Here is a 27860-nt window from a genome sequence, read left to right as displayed (position 1 = left end):
GTGTACACCTCCTCAAGGATTATAAATGTTAGATCGGTACGTAACTCCACTCACTGACCCTCTGATCTGTCGGGTATCTCTCCCTATAATTTATGCTGTTTGTGTACGGGTTGTGGAAGCTTCCAGCACTGGGTATGGAAGTAGATAGAAAATTGGCTTCGTTTTGGTGGTAAAATTCCGATGAGAGATGCTGGGTCATTGCGTGGGGCAAGTAACGATCTAACGTTTATAATCCTTGTGGAGGTGTAATGGGACATATGCATCCCCCCACTCGTACCTTGGTGTTGGAATGTCCATTGAAAATCTCCCATCATTCGGATGCTATATGCATACGATCGTCCTTTAATGTTCTGGCATGACTAGGGAATTCGCTATGTCAGATTTGATACACAGATCCATTATGTGAAAAGTGGCTATAATTGTTACAAAAGTATTTCGCAATACTATAAACAGCAATGCGCCCCGTTGGTGCAGATGGCACTCTGACCTTTGACCAGGATATACCAATGGACACAAAAAACAAGAATGGGCCCCATCAACAGCAAGCTTGTCCAAGTTTATTTCGACTGGCTTGATTCATGTGTTGTGCTGGTCACCAGAGTAATGATTCTAGACAGGAAAGGTCATGAGACTTATCTGCAGGACCTTTTTTTCCGGACCTTGGACTAATGTCGTCATCTACCCCTAGTCTTGATGTAGGGCTGATTCAGTATTCCCTGCCGCTCTCCCGAGGTTGACAAGTCCAGAGCAAGTATTTCGGTCGTAGTGCATTACCTATTAAATCAGGCATAGATCCCGGTCGTGACAATAAGATAGTATTCCCGCCATCTTCAGAGTTGACTACTATATCTGTCTCACCTAAACCCCCCATGCATTTGTAAAACACTTATACACACCATGGCGTCCAATGAAAAGACATCGCTGTCCAAGACAGGCCCAATAGCTTCAGATGAAGGACCCTCCGCTATCGACATGTATGATGAACTTGAGCAAGCACCTCGAATCTTGAAACTATCTTCTAGGGGCAAACGACGCTTTCCCGTAGAACGACTAATTATCCAAGTCGAAGACGCACCAGACAGCTTTGTCCCCGGCTTTCTTCACCTGCCCTCTGACTTTGTCTCGCCTGCACCGCATGATCACCACCGGACGGCAGCTATACTGCTTTCTGGGGCAGGTGGAGGTGTCGCTGGTCCGAGTTGCATTTACTTGTCGATCGCCGCCAAACTAGCCGCTCTCAGCACCGGAATACCAGCGCTGAGGCTCGACTACCGCTACCCAGGGCGCAACAAGTACTGCGTCGAGGATGTCAAGGCTGCAATGTCGTGCCTTCAGGAGACGTATGGCCTCGATCGTTTTGTGCTCATTGGGTGGTCTTTCGGTAGCGCCCCCGTGTTTACCATTGGCGGTAGCGACGACCGGATCACAGGCTGCGCAGCAATGGCTAGCCAGTCGGCCGAGACAGATGGGATCCGCCGCCTGGCACCTACCCCAGTGTTGCTGCTCCATGGCACGGCTGACACAACCCTCAGTCCTTCCTGTTCCGCCGCTCTGTACGACATGTATGGTGAGATGGGAAACAGGCATATCCACCTTTTCGAGAATGACGACCACGCACTCAGCCACAATGCCAGTACAGCAGAAGGCATGTTGCTGAAATTTGTGGTTGGGTGTGCCGGCTTGGATATTAGCAATGCCGAGCTGAACCGTATAACCAGCCAGGTGCTAATTGAGGAAGGTGAAAGAACAGAACTCATGAAGAAAGGGGGTGATCTTCGGCCTCCCGAAAGTCTATCGTAGCCGAGTACGACCGGGCCAGCTTGCAGGTGTGGCCCTTATGACCGTTATGAGGCAAGCAGGTGGTTCGAACAAATCAAGCTTCGTACTGAACGGAAAGAACAACACCCAATTCGAAAGCAAGATTGGCACTGGGTCTCTGTCGAGTCAACAATCCCCAAGTCCAGGAGGCTAACCATTGGAATACTGCAAAGCTGCCTCGAGCCCCGACACCTCCTACGACATTGGCGATATCTAGGTACACATTAATCAACATCTATCGTTTGATATCAGTTATCGACTCCATTCTCAAGTCCCGGGTCAACTCTTGGTGTCAATTTATCCTAAAGGTGTATCGTTGACAATCCTGAGCCTCTCATCCACACCCCTCGCCTTGTGCACAACCGCCGCACCAGCATCTGCTTCAATCAACAATGTTAAGGGTAGCTCGGGCCAAGGATGCCGACCGTTGGATATATCCCATAGGCAACACACCAGCCGTCTCTCTAACAGAAGCTCTGCCGCGAAACAGTCCCGCTAATATCTTGGTCCTGGGCTGCGGCGACATACGAAACATACTCTTCACCACCCATGTCGACAGTGAGCCAACTCTTCCCAATAATACCAGTTCAGTGAGCCATGGGGTTGACATTGGCAGGTCGAAAGCTGGATATCACATGCTGCGATCATCAGACTTCCATCATCGGTAAGCTTACGGATTGATTTACTGAATCATTCATGCATCAAAATATCTGATTACCGTATCAACCATTAGCTCGAAACATGCTCATTTTGTCCCTCATAATCGATGATGAGAACGAAAACAATTCAGAAGCAATATGGAGTATCCAATACCACATGTATCTCAGCCCCTTGGAGACGGATCTATTGCGGGAACATCTGTCAAGCTGTACGGGCTTTCCATCAATCTAGGTCAGTAGCTACCAGATTGAATTTTGACTACTGGACGCCTCTTGTCACCTTGAAGCGGGACAACGCATCAGAAAAGAACGGCAACACAGCGGCCAGATAGGAAATCATGTCTGATATATGTATATGTTCAACAGCTAACATATTTTTACCTAACAGCTTCATGGGAAAAGAGCAAGTATGGCAGACGGCTTCAGTTCTGTGATGAGCCAACGCTCAAATTCGTGCGCAGAGAGTGGTCCTGGTACGGAAGCTGTGCACGAGAAGACGATTCAGATGTATTCGTGAGAGATTACGAGAACATGAAAGATTTTGGGGGAGTTCAGTGGGATCCAGTCTCGGCTGATATTCTGTCTTCAGAGAGCAACGTCTCCAAGACCATGTTACAATTACACCAGCATTACCGGAGGTATGGAAGCCTAGAGCTTGACGCCAGTCGACGAAAACAACGAAATAAGCTCAATCGTACGCTTTGTTTTCTTGGATCCAACAGAGTACTTCATCCGGATACGAACCCCCTCCATGGTTTCCACCTCGCTCTTGCTTACCTCCCACTCAAAGATGACAATGAGTTCGGTCGCCAGCTCGGCAGCCTCTCAGGTCCAGAGAGGATCGTGGCATCTGCTCGGCTCGAGTTCAAACTGTGGTCCCATTCTCTTCGCCAAAATTTAATGGCAGTTTGCATTCGCTTTTTTGTAGGAGATGCAATAGCTTTTGCGCACACGTTGAATTACACGCGTAACGGAGGCACAACTACAGCCAACTGGCAACGGACTCCCTACAGATCTGAACGGTTGGCCCTGAATGGCTTTGACCGTCTAGATAACGCAGCTTTGAGCTTTGACGCCATCGATACTTGCAATATCTTGGACCATGTCGATCCACTGAGCTTGCTCGTTGCTGTGTCGCCTTTGCTGCGCTGCAAGGCTTCCTCGGTACTTTATACACAGATACCCGTACAACCCGGCATTTCCAACAAGTACGTGATGGACTACTTGTTTTCTGGGCGTTTGCAAGCCATATCAGCTTTTCTGGGTCTGAGACCCGTGGAAATGTGGCTCAACACGTCTTCGCGTTCGTACAGTAACAAGTATTGTTTTCAAGAGCTTGAAGACCGGCGCGGGAATAGCTACAAAGAGACAAAGGCAATGTACTACAGAATGCCATGGAGGTTGGCGGTCACTGGTCCAATAAGCCAAGAAAAGCTACCGTGTATTCAATTTGATGAAGCAGAGCTGGCGGAATTGCTATTCCACATCTTCTCAAGACTCTTCCTAGTTGACCATGAACAAGTCCCTGAACCTGTTGCGAGACTACGCTCAACCGGATTTCGATACAATTACGCCAGCTTCGCGGCATTCCTTCGAGTGTTGGGAAATCGTATGGTGTGTGACTGGGGGAGGGTCATGCATGGCTTGCTTCGCAAGATAGTGGAGGGCTCTGGTATCAAAGGAACCTACGCCTATCAGGAGCTCTTCTGTTGGATACATATCTTTGGAGCTGCTCGCATGACCTGCGACTTCAGGCCAAAGGCGATGTTCCAGGCTGACCTAACCAAAGTGTTTACGGCACATCAAATCAAAGTCCCCACCAGTCCCAATGGACAATTGGGAAATATCGGCAAGAAAGGCTCCGAAGGCTCCGAAAGCATCATCGAAGAGCCCTTCGGTAGTAAATTCAGAAAATGGACTCAAGATCTGGCAGTCGTCTGTATCACCTTGAGAATCATTCCCAAACGAGCAGCCATGGTTCAATCAGAAAACGGGCGCCTACCATTCGCGTCCTGCTTGCTCGTTTCCACCGCATGGGCAATCCCTTTCCAGGAAACTTTCATTGCTTCTGGCAATTTGGAAACGAAGGGAAAACCAGGCACCTCATCTTACCACATCTTCGTCACCAATACGTATCCGTACTGGCGCAACGATTCTCCACTGATAGTCAGCTTTTATGTGCCCGTGCAGAGCCTCTTGTTCGATCCTTCTGGCACGTCGGTAATATTCGCAACACATACATCGACCACTTACCAGGCAAAGCCCTCCATAGAACCTCAAACCTACCATCCACACTTTCAAGTTGGAATCACTGAGACTGAGAGTGTCTTCGTCACTTGCTTTGCTCCTAATCAATCAGGATATCCCATGGTTTCTGGATTTAACCCGGCCGAGCTTGCGAGGACCATTATGAATCCATACGCCGCGATTACACTGTACGGGCATATCGATACGGACAAGGGTGACATTACTGGATTGACGGCCCTCTGCAAACTTCTATCTCACCGAGCACCAAGGTATCAGAAAGACTATGATACTCAAGTCGAGGTGGTCTCCCCATATGAAGCCATCGTCTGTCTCGAACCCAAGGATTCGCAGAAGCTCTCTATACGCATTCCCATTTCTCTTGCTGTTTGTATAAGGCGCTCCCATGGCAAACAATGTCTTTTTGATTCTCCGACTGGCGCCGTGGTACTAACGGTGACTGTCGCGCAGTCGACATCGTTAGCCTGGAAAGAATTTTCCAGCATGAAACCGTTTAGAAGGGATGATATGGTGCTAAGCATTGGACTTATGTCGTCGCTAGAGCTTGGAAAATGCTTCAATGTAGATGCCATGAAAGATGCGGTGACAACTGTGTGGCTCAACGAAAACCTCTACCATGTAAACCATGATGGCAAGACAACGGCACGGCGACCTCTACTCGGGCTACCTTCCACGGAAGAAGACGTTCGACTGGGTTTCGATCAGTCGTTGTCCTCGGTCTTCCTTGCTCATGCAAACGGCGAGAAAAGAATCGCTTTCTTCGGCCGCCCTGACGACATTCAGTTTGCACTACTTATATCGCGTCTCCAGTTCGACGCGGCTTCCTGTCGAGTGATTCTAGACTGCGCAGTACTGCAAGTGAATGCAAAGCGCTCACGCGATCTCTTGGCCAATATGAACAATTGGGCTGACAGAAACGGGAGCATCGTCAGCAGGCATGAGCCGAGTGAACTGGTCTTGAGACGGTGGAAGGCCAATCTCGAAGTCTACAGTGAACATTGCAGAACCTGGTATCACAAAATCAACTGTGAGTATGCATCGAGACCCTCGAGAAACGCGATCACAGTTTCATCCCAGATTGGCGACACGGCCTTCTTGTGTTCATGCGGCAAAGGAGTCTTTCCTCGTGACTACGCCATTCCCTGGAACTTGTGGTCCAGCCGAGAGACTTTGCTAAAGCTTGCAATTCGAGCCGCCATCCCCCTAACCTTTCAGAGTCCATTCGGTGATGCTCTAGAAGTCACCCCTCAGAGTTAGGCTATCGAGGAGGGAGGCACCTTGAATGGTGTTGTTGAATGTTCCAAGGCCAATTCTGGAAGCGGCGACAACCTCCTCACGGGGAATGGGGGAAAGTAGCACCCCTAATTAGAACTTACAAAGAGTGCTCAGGTCAGGGGAGGCATAATGACGTTTCTGGAAATGATATAAGTTGAGATGGATTTGAGCATAGGCACCCACCTCCCTTCTTGTACAGGAGGGGAGCATTCAATGGGAAAAGGATACCTGGACAGCGTAAAGTATGAATTAGACATGCAGCAGCGATGGATGGATCATTTCTAGGCACCTAGCCAGTTGATAGATCAAGAAAAGAAGAATAACGTTCCATGAGAAGAAAGTTCTTATTTGCGTTATCGCTCTTCCGAATACGGAAGTCCGGATTCTACCAGTTGAAGTAAAAAGTAGACGGGGATATCAAAATAAGATTATCTCATACGGCATAGCCATCCAGCTTGGATTGACTATTCAGCAGGGCATTCAGTCACTGAGGGATGCGGACCATTATCCAAAATAAAGGATAAGATTAAAGATGGTGTCCACCTACGAAATCAATGCGAAAACAAATAAACTTGATAACCCTTCCCGTTGTGTCACATTGCACATCCACACCTGTGGCTCACCATTGTGCAATAAAATCCGACAAAACCTCAAAAGACCCCCAAAAAAATCATTCAGCTTGCTTCCATAACTTCTGGCCAACCACCGCAGGCAACAAGGTTGATTGGCCACTCCACCATCCAATGACTAGATACATTGGAGCATACAGATCTTCTTCTTAGCTCCCTCACACTTTTCGGCACACTCCATGGTCTTGGCCGCCTGGTCAATCTTCTCAGGCCAAGAGGGGATGTCCGTATAGGACGCTGGAGCGGGCTTGACGTTGCAGCCCAGGATGCAGACTGTAAGACGAAGGCGGAGACCCGCAAGGTTAGCCGACTTTTGTGTGGTAAAAAGGGGAAGAGAAAGGTGGGTGAAGACTTACTCAGTCCATGGTTGCAATTCTTGGTGCAATCCAAGAGACCAATGACAGTGGCCAGGCCCTTGGTGGCCTTTTCCACGGCAGCGGCGTCGGGCTTGTTGTTCTTGCCCTGGGAACCATAGTTCTCGACGCACGTGCCGATGCAGCCGATGTTCTTGTTGCAGTCGTTGAGACAATTGACGGCCCAAGCGGCGCCGGGGAGCTGCTCGAGCTTGGTCTTGGCCAGGGCCGGGTCGGGCTTGTCCTCGCGGACCGACAGGACCGAGACTGTCTGGTTGGTGTACGGCATGGCGGCCGCGGTGTTGTTGGTAAAGGGCATGGCGATCGCCATGGTGGCGAAGCCAAAGGATGTGGCAACGGAAGAGAACTTCATGATGAAGAAAAGTAGTTGAAGAACTGCTAAGATCTATTTGGTAGATGGAAGAGTGTGATGAAGTTGATGTGTGATGAAGAAGGATGGAAAGAAACAGCTCAGGATGGGGAGGAAGGGCCTTCTTAAATATTCGATTCCATACGTGCCAAATGCTTTCGGACAGAGTGGACAACAAGATAGTCTGTATAATGTCTGTATAATGGCCGAAATTGTCAAAGTATAATTCAGGTCGCGTGGCAATGGTCAGACAAGCCCCTCCAGGAGGAGAGGTGTAGGAACTGGAACGGGACAGAGATTTCCAAGAAGATAAGGTGTACATGTAGGTTTATTGATACTGGGGGAAAAAGAAGGTTTCCCTGTGGTGCCCTGAAAGCTCTTATTTGTACACCCGAGCTCTTAATGGCACCTTCCAACATCTCCCACCAGCCAACAACAAGTTTGACACGACCTTTTCTTTCCTTACTCTATTTCTTGGTCCTTTTTGCCTTCCTAATTGCTTCTTTTCCCCTTCATATCGCAAGTACAGCCCCAGTGAGAACGTCCGTAGTCCAGCCCCGCGAAGGAACCCTCGAAGCCTAGCTTAAAATACATAGGTGGGAAAGACCTAGGGTGAAAGCTTCGTGAAGATGAAGTTTCCGGTGTTTCTTTTTGGTAAGTTTCCAATGCCGGGAAGGCTCCAGTGGCAAAAGCATGATTCCGAGAGATTGAAAAAGAGTTGCTGGGAGTTGCTAATAAAAGTAATTTTTTGTAACCGTCAACGGCTTTCTAATATTTTCTATTGTAAAGAGAAACTTTGAAGAGCGTTTGTGGGAGTGAAAACTTTGTATTTGGGAGAACGCCCGATACACAGCCGAGGAGACTTTTCAGCCCGATTTTGACCTTGGATTCTTTTTATAGCTCCTTGAGGCAAGGGTCTTTGCATAAGGTTATACACAAGCGAACTCGGCAACGTGATTTGCAAGTCATTACGTTGCAATGACAGCTTGATTATTGTTTTTGACTATGTCAGGTTGGGGTCCAGTAAATATATCTCGAATTTGTATTTAAGATTATTTCGAAGGAATGTCATATCTCTAGATTGTTGCCATACTGTGATATCCAGCATGGAAATATGGTACTATCACGGAACTAACACTTGGAGTCGAATTCTTACGAAAATACGTCAAGGTTATCCATGTAAGATCTCTTGGAGGCTGGCATTATTTGACGAGCCATAAGTGCGTCCCAAAGCGCAAGTAACGTTGACGTCCAAAGTGACTTTTCGGGGACTTTGAAAAAAGTGTCAAAGTAAGAGCCATCCTCTGGCTGGCTGCCTCTGGAACGTCAATTTTTGCATGGGAACCCTCCTTTGGGTATATATCAAGCTGGGGCCCGAACGGCTCACTCGGCGTATGTCTGCATTTCGTTCAATCCTTGGTATATCAACCTAGCACGCCAATGTGCCTTTTCTTTCCGGGATTGAGAGTTTGGCCTCTCAACGCACACGTGGTCGGACTGTTGTTCGGGCCGGCCGGCCCGACTTTGTGGTATGCCAGAAAAGTCCAGGTAGAGTTTCGATAAACTCAAAGGGGCATTTCAAATTACTGCAAGACATTGAGTATAAAGTGGCTTTTATAACACTCAAAGTTCTCTTCTTCAAGGTCGGAAAGAAAATGTGTCCAGATCTCACGGTGGCATTCTCTGTGAAAGGGCTTCTTCGATCACTAAAATACCAGACTCGGCTCTACTTTAACCAAATATCAGATGATTTATGTTGCAGTTATTGCTATAACGGTCCGGTTTCACTACACCTAGTTTCAATGGACGTCGAATGTCTATCTAGGTATGATTACGGCCGGATATTACACTAAGTAAATGCCCACGTGGGCATGAATTGATTATGGGTTCTCTATCGTCCCAGGGCGAGAAGTGCTAAGGATCAATACGAGAACTATTTTAATCTCACATTCAACGAAATTCGAAAATAGTCGTTTGAAAAAAAAGTGTTCTATTACCAAAATTGGCTGGCTAGTAACAAAAATGTATCAGATTTATACGCCTTTACCACAAGATCTTGGCGTGATGTGGATATGTCCTGTCCCCTTGTACTCTTCTCTTATGTACATATTTTTGGTGTCATGATATCTAAACATGGGTTGCGAAGCCCAGAGAGTTGTTACCACCGTTGAAGGCAACGAAATTGCTCTTGAAGAAGATGTCTCCGTAGATGAAAAGGTTGGCAGGGGATGCCTGAACACCACCGAAGCAGTCTAATTATGAAATGTTAGTAAATTGTAGAAGAAATTCTTGAGAAAACGAAATAAGAACTGCAAATTGGGTCAAAACTTACTCTGTGCGTCGACCTGAGCAAAGTTAATATCAGCTCCCTTGATAGTGGCCGGGGTTCCACCGATATCGAGTGCGAGGTCGGGCATCTGAGTGTCGCAAGGAAAGACGAAGCCACCGGCCTGAGCATCGTTGACGGCACCTTGGACCTGGGAGTAGTATGCGTCGACGGCAACGGGGTCAGCCAAGACAAGGGTGGTGCCCGTGTCGGCAATGGCCTGGGCACCGGCGGTACCCTGCTGAGTGGCACCGCCGTTGACGGCAAAGCTCTCGCTGGCGAACTGCCAGAAGCCCTGGGTGTCGTTGATAGGGACCCAGGTCATCTGGCCGGTGAACTTGCTAGTGTCGACGCGGCCAAACTCGTAGGCGCCGGTGGCATTGGCACGGAGATCGGCAGTGAAGACGGGCTCGGCGAGCGAGGGCATGACATTGTCGAAGAAGGTCTTTTGCTGCTGGGGCTGCACCGTGTTGAGCTTGGAAAAGGCCAGGCCGAGCAGACCATTGTTGCTGGTGTCCTGGACAAACGACTTGGAGACGGCCGTGGCCAGCTCGACGGCCTGAGCAGTGACGGTGGCACCACCCACGTTGACCGTGTCCGTACCGACGTTGCCGGCGGCTCCCGAACCGTCACCGTAGCTGATCTCGAAAGAAGCACCGTTCATCAGAGCAAACGTGTTGGACTTGGTGGCATCAAAGACAGTGTGTCCAGTGGTCGCGGCGCCGCTGAGCTGGTTATTGAACACCCAAAGGTCGGAAGAACCAGAATCAAAGTCGAGGTTGAGAGTCTGGCCACCAATATCGACAGGCGACAAATACTCGACATCATTCTCCTCGGGCGTAGCAGTGACAAGACCAGTACCAGTGCCATTGGCGGCGGCAGCACTCGCCGTGCCGTTGTCTGCAGCAGCAGCACCAGCCCCGGCACCATTCTTTGCTCCCTTCTTCTTCTCCTTGCCTGATGAGTCGAAATGTGTTAGCTTTTGATCTTTTCATGTGAATGTAATCGAGTATCATTTGTTGTAACCCTTTCCGAAAACAGCACCATGTTTACTTACGCTTGGAGATCATCTCGTGTCCCTCGACAGACTCCATTAGACCGGCGGGAATTGGCATGCGGTACTTTCTAAGAGTCTTGAGAAGTGCCCGGGGGCCATTCTTGCCCGTGTAGGCCGGGTTTGACACCCGCTCAACCTTGTATACACCACGCTTCTGGATCTTGGGGGCCGGGGAAGCAGCCACAAGGGCCACGAGGGCCATGAGGAATAGGACCTTCATTAACGACTGCATCTTTGTCGAAGGGAATATGGTAAAGAAGGTAATAAAAAAACCACACCAGGTGGGAGGGACAAGAGGAAGAATGAGCGTAATGGAGGGAGCTCAACTCGCGCGATGAATCTATCACCAACAAGATACCCTCAAGAGAAGTGAATAACAAAACCCAAAACGGAATCTACAGCAGAAACAGCAATGAGAAAGAAAAGAAGGATGGGAGAAAGAAGAATGCCAAGACTTGAGATCCTCAGGGACCCATTGATGTTTTAAACGAAAAGAGATCTGTAAGAGTCAGGCAACTTGAGGTACATCGGTATAGCAGAACATCCATGGGCCCACATGAAGAGTCAGGGCATTGACACAGAGGAACTGTGGCCAGGGGGTGGTAGTAAGCCATGGTGTGGGTGTGGTATGTACTATGGCCTGCTCTCTCGGAGGTATCATTGAAGATTTCACAAGCCAAGCCTCCAACCAAGATGGGCAGTGAAGATCACAAAGCTGTTGCAGCTACTGGGGAATCTGGGACAAGAATTGCGTACTTGTCTTGGCCTCCATCGCCGAGACTGATCTTCCTGCCATGATCACCAAACATGGGCGGCTCGCGTAGATCCACACATCCCAAGCAAGTCCAAGACAGAGTATGCGGCAAGATGGTGGGGCCAGGACAAGCATGTCCTATAGGACGGACGGGGAGTGAAGAAGAAGCAGAGCAGCTTCGTTCAGTCCGTGTCCGGGCAATTGGAAATGCGAGTTGGGAGCATTGAGCCATTGGCTGCTCGTGCTGGTGCTCGGTACTAGGAAAAATCAGTTGAACTAGGTGAATTAGGAGGCTTGGGATGTACATTTCTGGCCGAATGTGCGGTGCGTATACAAAGTAAGTGCCCCTAGTATCCCCTCCCTCAGGGGTCTAGCATCACCCCAGAAAAAAAGTAAAATAAAAAAACCACAACAAGCTAAGGCAGGGGGCGGTTTTGCGGTGCCAAGGGCCCTGGGGTCTCTCGGTATGCTGCCGACGGTTGCACTACAGCTATTCGGTAACTGCTAAAAGACGTTGGTCTTCTCCACAGGCCAATGGTATCCTAGTCATGATGCATTTCTCTTGGCAAGCGATGTCAGAGCCTCAAATGGGGGCCGCATCGGGATTTTGCGAGGGCTCTTTACGGACATGGCCATAGGCAGATGCAGCCCAGACCGCGCAGATCTCTGTCCAGGAGAAAACATGTTCGTGTCGCGGGCGCCAAGCCAGAAACAAACCCACAGAGGCCATCTGCGGTGGTCATGTTTGGAGTCGACGTGTACACACAATCCGCAGATTTCGCGGGGCCATGGTCATTGTCGACTTCTAGGTTAGATGGATGCGTAAAGGAACATATCCCCTCCAAATTCGGAACACCTAAACGGCGTCTAACTGAATCCCCGAGTGGCAGTGCCATTTCTGTCCAAGTAGATATGCATGGCCGGGCCTTTCTTGACGCACGAGCACATGAACTACTGCTTTTGGCATACAATGATTGCCTACACATTCCTCACAGTAGACAACAAGTGCCTTGGAACAGTAATACCTGCTCAAAGGGTGGCTGTAGGTAGCAGTCAAAGCTGTAGCTTCTGGCCGGAAAGAGCAGGAGGCGGTATTGCCGTTTGGTAGGAACATCGACTGTCTTGGTAAAAGTTGGGACGGAGGCCATACACCGTCGAGCGCTGGTCGGTCGTGTTCGGCAGTCCGAGGTTGTCCTGCCTCAGATCTGTTTCGCTTCCGGGCGCTCTGATGATTGCTGGTGGCTGATGATGGGTCGAATACGACAGCGTAATGTTACTCCTTGACGACTAGTCGCGACACACTGGAGCAGATGATTGAGTTGCATTCGATCCTGTACGAATTTCGCATAATGCTGGTTCATTGTGGAATTTTCTACCAGCTCGGCGCAAAACGGAGATAAATTTTGAATGTCCCACCAGATCGCTTGCCAAGTTGATTTGGCATCGGCAATCAATGAGCTTGTTTTCTTCCTGTGAGCATTGGCGCCGAGGCGTCCAGTCTGGGCGTTCTGGATGGTTGCCCTTTAGGGGCGATTCGGTCCCCCAGGCGGGCACCACCCCCAGTGAAACCGGCAACCCCTGGCGCTACCCCACACATTTGAAGCACCCGTTTCGACCGTGGTCAAGCCCACCAATTGAACCATCATGTCCGTTGTCGATGTTCGCATCGACTTCCGTTCAGCAGGTGAGGTAAACAGGCATATTCAATCTCCAGAGAGCTAGGAATCAGGAATCAGGATACTACATACTACTATTTTCGTCTGAACTTGCGCGGCCTTGAATTTGTCCCTAGCACTCGTTTCATCAACTCCCCCGTCTCTTTCCTCCTACCAAGCCAAGTAAGTCAGCGAATGGCCAGGTAAGCCAACCGATTGGGACTGACTGAATGGCTGGGCTGGGATAGAGGAGTCCGGTCGCATCAGAGGCCCAGACGAGAAGCTTGAAAATTGGACACGGGGATAAGCTTGATGCAATCAAGCCTTGCTTTCCCAGCTGGGCGTTTAGATTAAATGACCTATCTAATCCACTGATCATGTAGCCAGCCGCAAGATGTGGATATTCCCAAAAGCATTGTTGTTCATCATAGCCATGACCATGATGAGATGATATTGTGGACATTCTTCGTTTAGATATTAATATTCTTGAGACCGGGTATTCGAATGCTCAAACATGACGTGCCAAGACTTTTGTTCATCTTTACCGCGAGAGACATGGAAACACTGCGATCCGGGAAACGAAAAGAGCAGCATCGTGGTCAGACGAGATTGGTGATCCCAGCTGGTCCCAACCTGCACAGCCCCATACACTTCGGGTCCGTATAATCCGCATAAGAGAAAGGAGGTCTTGCTCTAGATAAATTAATCAAGATTGAACTAGATTCGGAAATGGTTGGTCCATTGCTACAATGCTTAGTACAGCATAGTTGTTGTCTCAGCGCTCTCTATAACCGAAAGAACACTCGAGTGATTTATCTTGCCAGCAGAAATTGATTGAAATAAGCTGTCAACTTTGGAGATGGCTTATCAGGAGAAGACTTGCTATTTGGGATAAAGATTACACGACTATTCATTGACGAGATTCCAACTTTTTGGACTACGATATAAATTTGAAAGCCTTAAAGACTGGCTTAGACAGAATTGGCTGTGTTTTTATCGTAGATTTCGCCTGGCATATTGCTCTATGTTGTATATCAGGTGAGTAAACCGCAATTTGATGATTAAAGGTATTGATAGGCCAGGAGCTGGGTTCATGAAATGAAAACCTAGAGCAACGAGATTTCAAATTGTATATGCGTATAATTTCCCACGTAGTAGTATTGTCTTGCATGACTCTCAAAAAGCAGAGTATTCCCAGACCCGTTAAACTATTACCCTTGCTCAAAGGACATATTGAACATTCATGCTGTACCCTGACGTGCTGGGTAGCATAGTCTCTTGGTCATAGTAATGCAAATAATCGTCATCAGCTAAAATGGACTGGCAGGGAAAGCTTCGCCAACATGAACACTGGTTCCGTGGTAGCTGGTACGCAAACTTGAACTTGACAAACTATTTGACACGCAAAGCCAATATCCAATATTGGATCAGAGTCGGTAGCTCAACACGGTTATTTATACAGAATGTATTATTCGATTCCATCCTATGTACATATCTTTGAACTTCTGGATTGCGAGTATTATCATTAGACCCAAAATTGGAGTCGTCATTCGTGTAACGCTATCATAAAGTCGTGAGAGAATCGCCAAGGTCGTTGAACCCACCATGCTCATCTTTCGCTGGGTCTGGACTATGAACCATCAAGTGATACAAACTCAAAAGGCTCGTGAGATGCCTTTCGCTGTATGTTAATCTTACAAATATTGGTGCCGCATTCGCAACGGCCCAATTGGAAGTGTTTCCTCCTCCCTGGTTATCCACGTCATGAAGCCTCCTCACCAACTCTTCCCAATCCTAGCGTGCGGGAATGGACCTCGCGTAGACGTCCTACCCAATGTCTCCGTAATTCAGGGGTGGCCTTTACAAACATCATGGCCTTGACCTCATCTGCAAATGCCTTCTCAGCAATTTTGAGTTGTAGATCGGGATCTTCGTCGGAAAAATCGCGGAACAAGATCTCCATAGCTTGCTCGGGCCATTTGGGCGGATTGCGATTCTTCAAGGCCTCGGCCAACAGCAATATCCCATCCTCGACGAGAGCCGATGAGCTAAAGGAAGAGTGCAATGGTTGTGCCCGAGATGAACTTGCTGGTGGCGGTGGACCAAGATTGATGGACGCAGCTGCGGCCGGAGAATTGCTATAGATGTTGGAAGAAAATCTTGAAGGCCGCCCTCTGCGTCTCTCTCCTTCGCCTGCGATTCGTCTCCGGGCATGAGCTGTGTTTGGAGTTTCGTCTGGCGGCGTGAGCGCAGTATTACTGCCTGCAGATGTCTGCGAGGACACTCCTGCAGTTGTAGAATGTGTAACAGGCTGAGGATTACTCGATGCCTGGGGAGTCGGTTGCGGCTGTTGTGTCGCATTGTGCGTCGGTGTTTGCGAATAAAGGCTCGAGTCCAACGTCAAATCCATGACGTTTTGGCCGTGATTAATCGAGTTGTCGACTGCAAGAGGTGTCCCGTCTGGCCCCTTTCGTTTCTTCATGACACGCTTCGGGGCACCACCAGAACCAACCACGTCCGGAAACAGAATCTCCATGTATTCCTCATGATCGAACGGTCTGCCGCGGAGAGCTTTCGAGAGGGGCTCTTTCTGTATGAGGAATTTCCACATTAGCAAATACTATCTATAGTGGCGCCTTGCCGCATACCCGACTGATGCTCGACATACCTCGAAGTGGCTCTGCCATGCCTCCTCGCTGGCATTCACCATGCGCGTAGCGGGGTTATAGAGAAACTCGGGGTCTTCCCTAAGCCCGCGCCACATACGAAACCTCTTTCGAGCATTATCTGCCTTGTTGATCAAATGACTCTTCTCAGGATATGCCGCGTGCTTATCGCGTAGCGCGATGGCTGCTCTCTCCCATGCACCGGCCTTGAAGCTGTGATTTTCCTTAAAGCCCAATTGTATCGACTCGCAGAGGGACCGGAAAAAGGTGGCCTCGTAGGCAGGATTCCAGCTGAAGCGTGGCGTCCGCCTGTCAGCCCCGCGCGCATCGCTGTCAGCCATGGCTGTGTGTGGTTGTCTTTTTTGTCTTTATCCCGGAGCCCGTTGCCCGCAGGCCGTGTCGTTGGGATGGCTTCTCGACGTCGGCGGCCTGGCGGGAAGCCCCGAAATGAGCTCGTCTATAGGTAAGTCTTGTCCCGGCACTTGAACGGGAGAAAAAAACCGGGACCGAAACGTCGACTGTCTTCACTTATCGTAACTTATCGTAACTCGTTAGCGCCAATGGAGGTTGGGACGCGGAAAGACGGCGATGATCGATTGGATGTGCCAGAAAATCGAGGGGCGGGAAGAATACTAGCACGTGACGTTAGGGGTCTTAGCAGTTCGGTTGGCAGCTACTACTACTACTATAGGCGGGAAGTAATGTATGTAGGTAATGTACGAATCAGGCCTGGTTGTGGGCAGCATATTAAGACTCAAAGTGCAGCCATACTCGGTTTTCTTCTCTTTGCAATTTCATGATTCCCCGGTGTTCTACAAAGTACGTACACAATTTTTTTTTTTCTTCCCTTGCAAATAGTTGATAGGTTGCCGTGGGTCATGAATCAGAGCGCGTCACTGCCCCATCAATGTCTTAAATTACCCACCGTACGCATTTAGTATAATGTACTGCCAGCTGCACCCCAAGGCCTAATACTGTGGATCTTGGTTTTCGAGCTTCAAATTTATGAGACTTGGAAATAAATCTGTGCTTTTCCAAGGTCTTATTTGTTGGGAGAAACATATAATTCAATTTGCAATATCAAGGAAAAGCTTGAGACGTAGGTTCAAGTGCGCTAAAGACAGACCAGGAGCCGCATGACCAGCCCGCATAGTGTAGCGTGTAGCATTTCTGCCCGAGGGGGAAAAAAAATGCTGTCATTACGTTGAAGTATAACGAGCGATTTGTCCACGGTTGAGTATAATCCCGGAACAAGGCGCTAATCTGGTCATTACGACCGAGCTTACCTCGGAGGTCAATAGTTGCTCCGTGACACCGCCATTGTGAGAGTAGTAGCAACTGGCAATTGCGTGCGAACCTGCTGTCACTCTTTACACGATGGACCACATTTGTAACAGCCCATGTTCGGATCCGACTTATTTAGGCACTTTGGCAGTTCCGCCTTTCCGATGTACGACCTGGAGACTTCTGGAGCCGTAAATATGGCGACAAGTTTCGTCAAAATGGCGGAGCTCAAGACTACCAGGCCATGACAAGAGTGCCGTTTTCAACCGAGCAGAACTTGCAAAGAGAAAAAGTCATACTGGAAATGAACTGGAGACCAACAGACGATGGCCTTTTGGCAAAAATTCTGCATACAAGGTCCAGAATATCTCTCAACTATTGCCTGGCAAGCTTGGCATGGCGGTGAACTTGCCACAAAGACGGAATATGTGTACCCTATGCTAGGTAGGTAGGCCTCGGCCTGCTGAGAAATGCGCGAAACCAGACACGAAATAGGTATCTCGATGCCAGAGAGAAAAAGAAAAAAAAAGATGGCGAAAGTGAGCGGCAATATAGCAGCCGAAATCGGAAATTCAGGTACCTGGCAGGTCCTGCACTGGTGGAACTGGCGAGATCCCTGAGCAGATTATCTTATCTAATCAGATTAATCTCTAACGACCCCATCCCGTCATCCGGAGCCCCTCGGCGGCCCAATCACGTCCGACAGCGAGCTGGTTGCCTTTGAATGCGACCCGAAGACTGTCATGAATCCATCCGCTCGCAAAAATTTTCACAGCCTAGCTCGTCCACATGGCCATATCCCCTGCGCGACCACACCACAATTCACCGTGTGAGAGTCTCTAGTCTACCGGCGATTCGTCATGAGAGACCCGCCGTGTAGCTGGCTGGTGTACGGTTAATGCCAAATGGTGCTCTATTCTCGCGCTGCCGTTGGCTACCAAGTGTGCACTACGACTCAACCTACGTACCCCCTAGCTGTTCTGGGAAGACATGGCCGGTTCCCTTTCCATCGCGAGCGCCCAGCCTGCCCTTGGGCATGTCATCTGGACACTGGTGAGATGCGGAGGCAATAGCAGAGCAGGCACTAGATGATTTGAAATCATCACAAGGCGAGCGCCTTGTCCTGTTTCTTCCATATACTCGTCTCCATCGTCTCCAACATCTTTAATAACAAAGTCAGGTTGCCAAATGAGGATCAGAGCTCGGAGTCGGCCAAGTCGGCCTTCTAAGCAGGCTGCCCGAAGGACCCCGGCCTCCCGCCGAGCTTCTTTGCAGGGTAAGGCTTGGCTCTTACGAGCTCCGTCTAATGACGCATCGCCGCCGGCCCCACGATCATATGCAGGAAACGAGTCTTGGCCCATGGCCGTACTGCCCTATAGAGTTATCTGATCCGCTTAAAGTTATCTGATCAAATCCGATCCGCCCCAGGGTCGTCTGCGTAGTCTATCCGCCGTTGGGTTACCAAAACTCGACCCTGGCGGTCTTTGCATTAGCAGATTTGTAACAACTGGAGCTCTGTGAGACCATGGAACCACTTCTCTTGTCATGGCCCTTGTCGATTGCACGAGGAGGGTGCCGCAGTCGGCATGATCCAGTCGGCGGCTCAGCGATGGACATGCTGCTAGCAGTAAATTACTCCATCGTTTCCTCCCTCGATGGCAAGGTTAAGTTCACCATTCTAGATTTGTAGCAATTCACTCTCTTGCCTCTACCTACCAAGCTACTTACCCTAGATGTTGAATGCTCGAGTAGTGCAGTAATCGGTGTGTTTGAGAGCACAGGTCATTTGCCTGTAGTTCGAGTTGGCTGCAAACCGATCACGAAAATAAACGACACTCATTGACGAATCCGGCCGCCGGCATCGACTGTCTTTGCCATGTCGAACCCAATGGCTGACGAGGCGAATGCCGGCGCATCCCTCGACCACAATCTGCAGGAAGACTATTCCGGCGAAGCATCCGACGATGAAGCCTTCCATACTCCCACGTCAACGCCACCAAACGAGTTGTCCGAAGATGCCATCGTAGCAGAAAACCCGGACCTTGAGCAAATTTGGAGCTGGAACACGCCCGTTCCGCCGACATTGTCTACTTGCATGCACGAGCTGATCTCAGAACAAGCCAAGCGGGACCCGAGCCGTGCAGCAGTCAATTCATGGGACGGAGACTTTACTTATGGCGACGTCGAAGAATACTCCAACCGCCTGGCACTATATCTCGCATCTATTGGTGTTGGTGTTGGCACCATTGTTCCAGTGCTATTCGAAAAATCAAAATGGACGTGCGTAGCGGTTCTGGCCGTGATGAAGGCAGGAGGAGCTTTTGCTCTCATGGACCCAAGCCAGCCTGAGGGTAGACTACGCGCCATCGTGGATTTGACCGGCGCAGCTCACATTGTGACCTCGCTGGCACAATCATCTCTTGGTAGCAGTGTGGCACCGACAGCAGCCCATGTGGCTCTTGCTGCAGAATGGTTCGATTCACACGAGATCCCATCCGACTCCCAGCTGCCCGAGGTGCCCGCAAGCGCCAACCTCTATATCCAATTCACCTCGGGAAGCACTGGCATTCCCAAGGGCTGTGTCATCACCCATGTCAACTACACCAGCGGCGCTATACCACGAGCCGACCTTGTCGGATATCGGGAACACTCCCGTGTCTTGGACTTTGCGTCCTACGCTTTCGACGTGTGCATCGACTGTATGCTATGCACCTTGGCGAACGGAGGTTGCCTCTGTATTCCCACCGAGGCGGACCGTGTCAACGACTTGAGCGGCGCAATTCGGAAAATGAATGTCAACATGGCTCACATGACACCCTCGGTAGCACGTGTCCTCGATTCCGACATCATCCCGTCGCTCGAAGTGCTCGGCCTCGGTGGTGAGGCCATCTCGAACGGAGATGCTGCAAAATGGGGCAAGGAGGCACAAGTCGTCAACGCATACGGTCCGTCGGAGTGTACTGTTGGATGCACAATCAACAACCAGGTTGGCCGCGACGGCAAGCAGCAAGTCACCATTGGCAAAGGTGTTGGTGGTGCCATTTGGATCGTTGACCCGGCCGACCATAACAAACTCACGCCACTCGGGGAGGTCGGAGAACTCATTGTCGAGGGTGCCATTGTCGGTCCTGGCTACCTGGGCAATGCAGAGAAGACTTCAGAAGTCTTCATTGAGGACCCAGCCTTCCTTGTGGCTGGCTACAAGGGATTCCCTGGACGCCACGGACGATGCTACAAGACCGGTGACTTGGTCAAATACGATACTGACGGATCAATCATCTTTATTGGTCGTGGCGATCAGCAGGTCAAGCTCAGAGGTCAGCGTATCGAGCTTGCCGAAATCGAGCACCACATGCGCGATAAGCTACCAGCCGAGACTCGGGTTGCCGCTGAAGTCATCAAACCCGGCGGCGGTACAAGCGACCCAATGCTTGTTGCATTCATTTCGGAGAAGGCGGGTCTCGTTCCCAGTTTCGAGGACCTCCTGGGATCATTTTCCCCAGACATCACAGACGCCTTGACTGGTATGAACAAGGCACTTTCGGAATACCTCCCCATCTACATGGTACCGGCTGCATACATTCCACTTCAGACTATGCCCTTGTTAGTCTCGGCAAAGACTGACAGAAAGCGACTCCGTGAGCTTGGCGCTTCCATGAGCAGACGAGACGTTGCCGCTTTTGCGAATGCATTGGTACAAAGGAGAGAGCCGTCGACGGAAATGGAACAAAAGCTGGCCACCATTTGGGGCGATGTCCTGGGTCCCGATGCTGACCTCAGTGCCACTGATAACTTTTTCGCCGTCGGAGGTGACTCTCTCAGAGCAATGAGACTGGTAGCAGCAGCACGAGCACACGGCGTGTCCCTTTCCGTGGCTGCGATATTTGCCAACCCAGTGCTGGAGGATATGGCTCAGGTGGCGCAACCAGCGACTGCTGATGAATTCGTCACTGTGGCGCCCTTCTCCCTGCTCAGCGAGACGTGGTCTCAAGAGGCTGCCAAAGCAGAAACCGCCGAGCTTTGCAATCTGGACCCCGAAAGAGTCGAAGATGTCTACCCTTGTACACCATTGCAGGAAGGTCTCATGGCTCTGTCTGCCAAGGTCACTGAAGCATACGTTGCTCAGCGTGTCGTTGAAATGTCAAGCGTTGACATTGCTCAAAGACTTGCAGATGCCTTCAAGACTTCTTCAACGGATTGCCCCATTCTTCGCACCAGAATTGTCCAGATTCCTGGCCAAGGACTCATGCAAGTTGTTGTCAAGGACGACTTTGCCTGCCCGCTGATCCAGGAGCAGAGCTTGACCGACTTCCTCGTCGCAGATCGAAGTGACCCCGTGGATCTGGGCAAGCCATTGGTACGATATGCCATCGTAGCCGGCGAGGATACCGGAAAAGTACACTTTGTTCTGACAATGCACCATGCTCTCTATGATGGTTGGTCCATGCCCCTAGTGGTTGAGAGAGTAAACAAGGCATACCACGGAGAAACCATTACTCGCCCTGCCAGCTTCAAGAATTTCATCAAGTATCTCGGCGATATGGACCGCAAGGACTCGGAGACTTATTGGAGAGAACGTCTGGACGGTGCCGATGGAGAGCAATTCCCGGCTCTGCCGTATCCTGGATACCAGCAGCAAGCCGACTCATTGCTTGAGCACTACGTTTCGATTGAGACCAGAGTCGGAGGCACGACGGTAGCAACCGCAATTCTGGGCGCCTGGGCACTGTTGATCGCTGCCTACACTGCATCCAATGATGTCGTGTTTGGAGAGACCCTGACTGGACGAAATGCGCCAATTCCAGGAGTTGAAGAGATCGAAGGACCCATGATTGCGACGATTCCTGTGCGTGTAGCTGTCAACCCTGATGCGACCGTCTCGGAATACCTTCAGGAGGTCCACCATCAGTCTGTCCTCAGCATCCCCCATGAACACTTTGGTCTTCAACACATTCGTCGCCTGAGCCCAGATGCTCGCGAGGCTTGTGAGCTCAGAACTGGATTCGTCCTCCACCCCAGCACGGAAGGCGAAGAGGTCGCTTCGATAGAAGACCAACCTGCCAATGGCTTCGTCCCCGCCGGCGACGATGAGGCTGCCCAGGAAGCCTTGAAGTTCAACACATATGCGCTCATGCTTGTTTGTTCCCTGGACCCCAAGGGTTTCCTGATCATGGCCAGCTTTGACTCGAACACTGTCAAGAGCCCACAGATGCAGAGAATGCTCACACAGTTGGGCAGATTGACTCAGCAATTCTGTGAATACCCCGGCAAGAGATTGGCTGACCTCGAGGTTCTGGACACTGCAGAGCAGGCAGAGATTACTCAGCTCAGTACACAGGCCGCCGCAAACTCTGTGCTCTCATCATTGGTTCCAAACGACAGCGAGATTACGGGTGCTTGGATCGTCGACCCTGCTGATGCTGCACGGCTTTCTCCCATTGGTGCAACTGGCGAGCTTCTCATTCACTGCTCTGGTGATCCAAACCTTGAATCAATTGATACTCCAAGGTGGCTGAACGGTGCTGTGGCTGGAAAGGTCTATCGGACAGGAAAGCTGGCCAAGTACAACCCCGAGGGTTCCATTGTACTGGTAGAGAAACCCGTCAAGGAGAAGAAGCAAAAGGTTGAACGAGCAAGCAAAGTATCGGTATCATCGGCGAAGCAAAGAAAACTGCGTAGTGCTTGGAGTCGCATTATTGGCATTCCGGAGGACGAGATCAGCCTGGACGATAGCTTCTTCCTCTTGGGTGGTGACTCGATCGGTGCCATGAAACTGGTTGCCGAAACCCGTGTAGAGGGCTTCGAGATCACCGTCAAGGACATCTTCAAGCACCGGACATTGTACGACATGTCAAATGTGTTGAAGGAGTCGCTAGCTGTCACAAAGGAGACCAAGGAAGAGGTCATCAAGCCATTCTCGCTCCTCGAGATGACCGACAACAGGTTACAGGAGATCAAAAAGTCACTGGCCCAGCCAGACTGGATCGTGGAAGATGTATACCCCACACGGCCTCTGCAACAGGTAGCAGTCTACGGCACAGTAAAGCTGCCTCGCTACTCGACTCGTTACGAGCTTTTCCACCTCGATGGAGATGTGGACAGAGAAAGACTTTTGCGCAGCTGCCAAGAGCTGGTTGAGCGAAACGAAATCCTGCGCACCGTCTTTGTGGAGAGCGAAGGCCAATGCCTCGGCGTCGTGTTGAAGTCGGTGACTGCTCAAGTCGACGAATTCGATATTGAGGGCAAGATTGAAAAGTTTGTGCACAACTTGTGCAAGACGGATATCCAGACCAAGATGCCCCTCGGATCAGTCTTTGTCAAGTTTATGCTCGTGCGAGGCGATACTGGCAAGAGCTGTCTCATTATTCGCATCTCCCACGCCCAATACGATGAGATCTGCTTGGTACCACTGCTACGCCAACTCGGCGCTCTGTATGATGGACTGCCTTTCAGACCTAGTGCACCGTTCTCCAACTTTGTATATCACACAGTCAACAAGAGCATACCGCAGAGCATCGACTACTGGAGAGACCTTCTCAAGGGATCAGAACTCTCTGTTCTCAAGTGTGACCTGCCCCTGACCAAGAGACTGCCGGGAGACATTACCCGTACCGTCAGCATTGCCGCGCGACCCAAGGACATTACGGTCGCCACGCTGCCCACTGCCGCCTGGGCTCTCTGCCTCGCCCGACGCCTCGGCCGCCGCGATGTCGTCTTTGGCGAGGTCGTCAGCGGCCGCAACACGGACCTGGCCAACGTGGACGCCGTCATGGGACCGACCTGGCAGTACGTGCCGGTGCGCGTCAAGTTCGAGGAGGGCTGGACCGGTCTCGACCTCTTGGAGCACGTCCAGTACCAGCACATCTCCAGCGCGCAGCACGAGGGCATGGGCCTCGCCGAGATTGTGCCGCAGTGCACCGACTGGCCCGCGACCGTGGACTGGTTCGACTCGGTCGTCCACCAGGACGTCTACCACGTCGAGGAAATGACCTTTGGCAAGGCCAGCTGCCGCATGGAGACCGTCTACCCGCACTACGAGCCCCTCAAGGAGTGGAAGTGCCAGGCCTTTGTCAAGGGCGACGAGCTCATGTTTGAGATTGTCACGTTTGACGATTGGCTCTCGGTCGCTGAGGAGCTGCTAGGCGAGCTGGAGGAGATTATGGACTTGTTGGTGAGAAGACCCAAGGAGGTCATTCCCTGGTGAACGGATCATGTCTGGGAGAGATCTAACCTAGATAATTTTGAAGACATGGGCTCTGGGGAGGATGAGTAAGGTTTTGCATCATATTTCTTTGTGTATATTGCATTTGATAAAAATACTTGGCATTTTGTACATACCCGTTTGCATAAGACTTTCTCGTGTTCATGCCGCATTTTCTTGTAGATTGATCGCAATACAGTTTGTTGAAACAGGCAAAGAATCGAGGTGTAGCATTTCTTGTACAAATGTGTGACCGGTACCATCAGTGTATGTTCGGGTCAAAATCCCGTCTAAAGTTTCACAAATTCTAGTCCTTTTATGGCTTGACTAAAGGCAACTATCAATAATCAATCTTTCGTCAGTATTTACAGGCGAGCTTGCTGCTCTTGTCCAGTCAGCCCTCTTTCCAAGGCGGCTCCAAAAGCTTCCGTCACATCGTGCTCATGAATCCAACTGGTATCAGCCCTCTCCTTCATTTTTCGTCTCAACTCCTCATCGGTTGTGGCATCCTGTCGTTTGACTTGTTCAATCTTCTTGGCATTCATCTGAGCCACGACGTGCATCACGCGGTCCGTATGCGGCTTCCTCGTCCTCTCATACAAGGCAAGAGCAGCCGCAACGTCACGAGCAGAGGGCTTCCGGGCAGCATCCGGCGGTACAGCCTCGAAGAGGGATGCAGCAAAGGCCCACGCATCATCGAGAGCCAGGCTCCCTCCCGCGGCAAACGCACCGCCGTGAGCGTGCGCCGCGTCGCCCGCCAGCGTCACCCTGCCGGCCCCGAGAACCCACGTATCCAGGGCGTGTGCCGTGCTGTTGGGGTATACCCGCGTATGGGGCACGGCATTGATGATGGCCTGGACAGCAGGACTCCAGTCCCGGTAGTACTCGCGCAAGACGGCCACGTCGCCATCCGAGTTCCACGTTGCGTCCCGGTAGGGTGCGTCTGGCGCGTTGGGGTCGCTCTGAGCGGACCCGACGACGGTAAACAGGTCCCGGCCCAGACGCGAGAGAAAGAGGGTACGGTCGGGGCCCCAAATGTGGACGGCCTCGTCTGGGATATCGGCCGCGGGAATGTGCGAGAGGTGCGATATTGGAAAGACTGAGCGCAATGTCGTCCAGCCTGTCCAGGTTGTTCGGGATGTTGGCACGTATTGCGTGCGTACTTTGGAGTGGATGCCGTCGGCTCCAAGGAGGAGGTCGGCCTGGGTTACTGTTCCGTCTGTGAAGGTAATGGTGAGCTTTTGGCTCGATTCGTCAAAGTCGGCTGAGCTGAAGGCCTTGGACAAATGAAGTTGGGAAGGCTCTACATGCTCGGCCAGAGCTTGATGTAAGTGCGCTCTGTAGAAGCGTGAGGTCAAATGCCTGTCCTCGACATGGCCTTTATGACTGTCCACTGATATGTCTTCATTTGTTTTCCAGTGACTGTTCAATACGTCAGTATATACGTCCCAACAGTGCTCACTCACCATGAGCTCTTCATACCGATATATCATTGGATGTCTCGACTTATTGCGAAAGGCAACCGAGTCGTCCAGAGCATTGTCCACGCCCAGCCGGTCCAGCGTGCGCATTCCATTGGGACCGAGAGCAATAGAGGCCCCGATCTCGCGGAGTTCGGCCGCCCGTTCGTATATCTGCACGTCTACTGCGGGGTGGTCCTTGAGCGCAATGGCGGCGGCCAGCCCGGCGATGCCGCCTCCAATAATAGCCACTTGAAGTTTGGGTATTTCTGCCATGGTGCAAATTTGGGTATATTAAGAGATATTTGTATTAGATGAGTTGATTTCTTCTTCCAATTATGCCTTTTTGCTTAAATCGAAAATCGTCTTTGGCCGTACCCACGAGTGTCTGGGTACATACCTAACCTAGGCATATGCACATTACCTTTTACGTGAGCGATGGCGTAAGACGGTGCCGCAATGGCACAACGTCCGCTGTCGGTGCTGTTGCATCTTGGTAACTACCACGGGCGAATGCCATTGACTTGAGTTATCATCGAAGCTGATGAATGTATGATGTGTCGCGCGGGGTATGTATGGATTTGCTTGCGATGCGGGAGTGCTCATTGACCCAGTAAACTTTCAGTCCCGAGCATCCCAAACTGGATGCACAGTGTAGGCACATTTATGATGTGCATCATAGATATACAGAGCATCCCGCCCAATCCCTATTTGGGATTGCCAGAACCTCCAACAAAGTCTTCCATTTCGTAGTGGTACGGAGTTCAGACTCAATATAATCACTGTCAATATTGAATTACTGCAAATACGGTTGTCCCAATGCTGACTTGCGGGTGTGCATTGAGAGTATTGATTAAGTCGTATGCTGGCTTAACAAACCGCCAAGGTGCAATCCAAAATGGTTCTCTACCATGAAACACAAGCCTGCCATTACTAAGGGGGTGGCCTTTAGATAAGCGACTTACCAAGCAAGATAACTATTGGATTTTGTCTCGAACGAAACGACATTCTCTAGTTTGTGATGCGAGAGAGATGCAGCATAAAGATTCATCTTCACCTATTTATAGTTGAAGATTTCCACAGTGATTCCGTGGATCTGGTCGATCGTCAAGCCCCAGCTTAGGTGGCCAATGGCCATTGATGCAATTCTACACTACGAGCTACATAGTATGCATTGCGTATTCACTACCAGTGTACTAAAAGATTGTACCGGGTCAATCACCTGCATGCTTGCACCTGCAGTAATCATTTCCATTAACTCGCAGCATGCAGAAGCCTGGCGCTTGGAAGTTGCATGTTGGCAGCTTTGGATTGTAGCGATAGGAAGGCATCACTTGAAAAAAGAGGATCCAGTTAGAAAGAAGAAAGCCGCTGCCATGCATGGAGGATCTCGTTTTCATCCGACCACTCAGACTCTTGGTCTAGGGGCTTTCTTAGCGAGGGGTATCACCAGCGAAAAAGAGGTGTAACCAGGGCCTGTAGTGGGAAAGGGTCGCAGGGGCGGGGTGCGCTGCCAAAAAGAGAAGGACCAGTAAAAAGAGCCGCCGAGGTTCAGAAGTTAGAGCCCCCCTGGCACTTCACGGCCAGCAGACGTCGCGATTGGATCGCTTGTGACACGGCCTTTGCCGCAAGCCGCCCAGACCCTCAGGCCTCTGCCCCCCCCCCAATGCTGGTCTTCTCTGACTCGACGTGTCGCATCGCCAGTCGATCCGACAGTCCCAGACAATGCTGCCGCGCTTGCAAGTCTTGACTGACTGCTCAAGACAGCGCTCAGCCACCTACTTCTGCTTCGTCCCATCTCCTGTTCTCATGCTACCGAACCCATACCCAGTCAGTTCCAGGCCAACGGGAACCAGAATTGTCTCATGGTCTGGCCATTTTCCTGGGCATCACCGTTGGCATATGGTGTGTTCGCTGCTGGTGTCGGGGCTACATTGCTTCGCTCCCACGCCGTCGGTCCCTTGCGACGGCTGGTGCAACCTACCCCCCAGGCGTCGACTGTCAGTGCTAAGCTTAAACGTCCACCCACGAACGCCCCCAAAAGCTTGACTTGCCATTGCTGTATCCTCATTGGCCCTCTTTATTCCC

At 50.7% G+C, this 27860-nt stretch overlaps 7 protein-coding genes across 7 annotated transcripts; 3 read left to right on the top strand and 4 right to left on the bottom strand.

Moving 5' to 3' along the window:
- Positions 1–897: 897 nt before the first annotated feature.
- On the top strand, positions 898–1800 carry PFICI_14621 (uncharacterized protein; the record flags this gene model as incomplete). The annotated part of the gene is made up of 1 exon (XM_007843202.1): positions 898–1800. One exon carries the CDS (start codon positions 898–900, stop codon positions 1798–1800), a length of 903 nt encoding a protein of 300 aa, XP_007841393.1.
- Positions 1801–2210: 410 nt separating this feature from the next.
- On the top strand, positions 2211–5999 carry PFICI_14620 (uncharacterized protein; the record flags this gene model as incomplete). The annotated part of the gene is made up of 4 exons (XM_007843201.1): positions 2211–2376; positions 2435–2482; positions 2552–2686; positions 2866–5999. 4 exons carry the CDS (start codon positions 2211–2213, stop codon positions 5997–5999), a joined length of 3483 nt encoding a protein of 1160 aa, XP_007841392.1.
- A 765-nt stretch (positions 6000–6764) lies between these two features.
- On the bottom strand, positions 6765–7372 carry PFICI_14619 (uncharacterized protein; the record flags this gene model as incomplete). The annotated part of the gene is made up of 2 exons (XM_007843200.1): positions 6765–6919; positions 7003–7372. 2 exons carry the CDS (start codon positions 7370–7372, stop codon positions 6765–6767), a joined length of 525 nt encoding a protein of 174 aa, XP_007841391.1.
- A 2124-nt stretch (positions 7373–9496) lies between these two features.
- Positions 9497–10984, bottom strand: PFICI_14618 (uncharacterized protein; the record flags this gene model as incomplete). Its single annotated transcript, XM_007843199.1, has 3 exons — positions 9497–9621; positions 9702–10652; positions 10753–10984. The coding sequence occupies 3 exons, from the start codon at positions 10982–10984 to the stop codon at positions 9497–9499; spliced, it is 1308 nt and encodes a 435-aa protein (XP_007841390.1).
- A 3939-nt stretch (positions 10985–14923) lies between these two features.
- Positions 14924–16168, bottom strand: PFICI_14617 (uncharacterized protein; the record flags this gene model as incomplete). The annotated part of the gene is made up of 2 exons (XM_007843198.1): positions 14924–15751; positions 15830–16168. 2 exons carry the CDS (start codon positions 16166–16168, stop codon positions 14924–14926), a joined length of 1167 nt encoding a protein of 388 aa, XP_007841389.1.
- A 2831-nt stretch (positions 16169–18999) lies between these two features.
- PFICI_14616 (uncharacterized protein) lies at positions 19000–24315 on the top strand (the record flags this gene model as incomplete). The annotated part of the gene is made up of 1 exon (XM_007843197.1): positions 19000–24315. One exon carries the CDS (start codon positions 19000–19002, stop codon positions 24313–24315), a length of 5316 nt encoding a protein of 1771 aa, XP_007841388.1.
- A 362-nt stretch (positions 24316–24677) lies between these two features.
- Positions 24678–26048, bottom strand: PFICI_14615 (uncharacterized protein; the record flags this gene model as incomplete). The annotated part of the gene is made up of 2 exons (XM_007843196.1): positions 24678–25734; positions 25795–26048. The coding sequence occupies 2 exons, from the start codon at positions 26046–26048 to the stop codon at positions 24678–24680; spliced, it is 1311 nt and encodes a 436-aa protein (XP_007841387.1).
- Between the last annotated feature and the right edge of the window lie 1812 nt (positions 26049–27860).

Source organism: Pestalotiopsis fici (genome assembly GCF_000516985.1).
Source record: "Pestalotiopsis fici W106-1 unplaced genomic scaffold PFICI_Scf_13, whole genome shotgun sequence".
Lineage (NCBI taxonomy): Eukaryota > Fungi > Ascomycota > Sordariomycetes > Amphisphaeriales > Sporocadaceae > Pestalotiopsis > Pestalotiopsis fici.
This window is presented reverse-complemented; position numbering and strand designations above follow the sequence as displayed.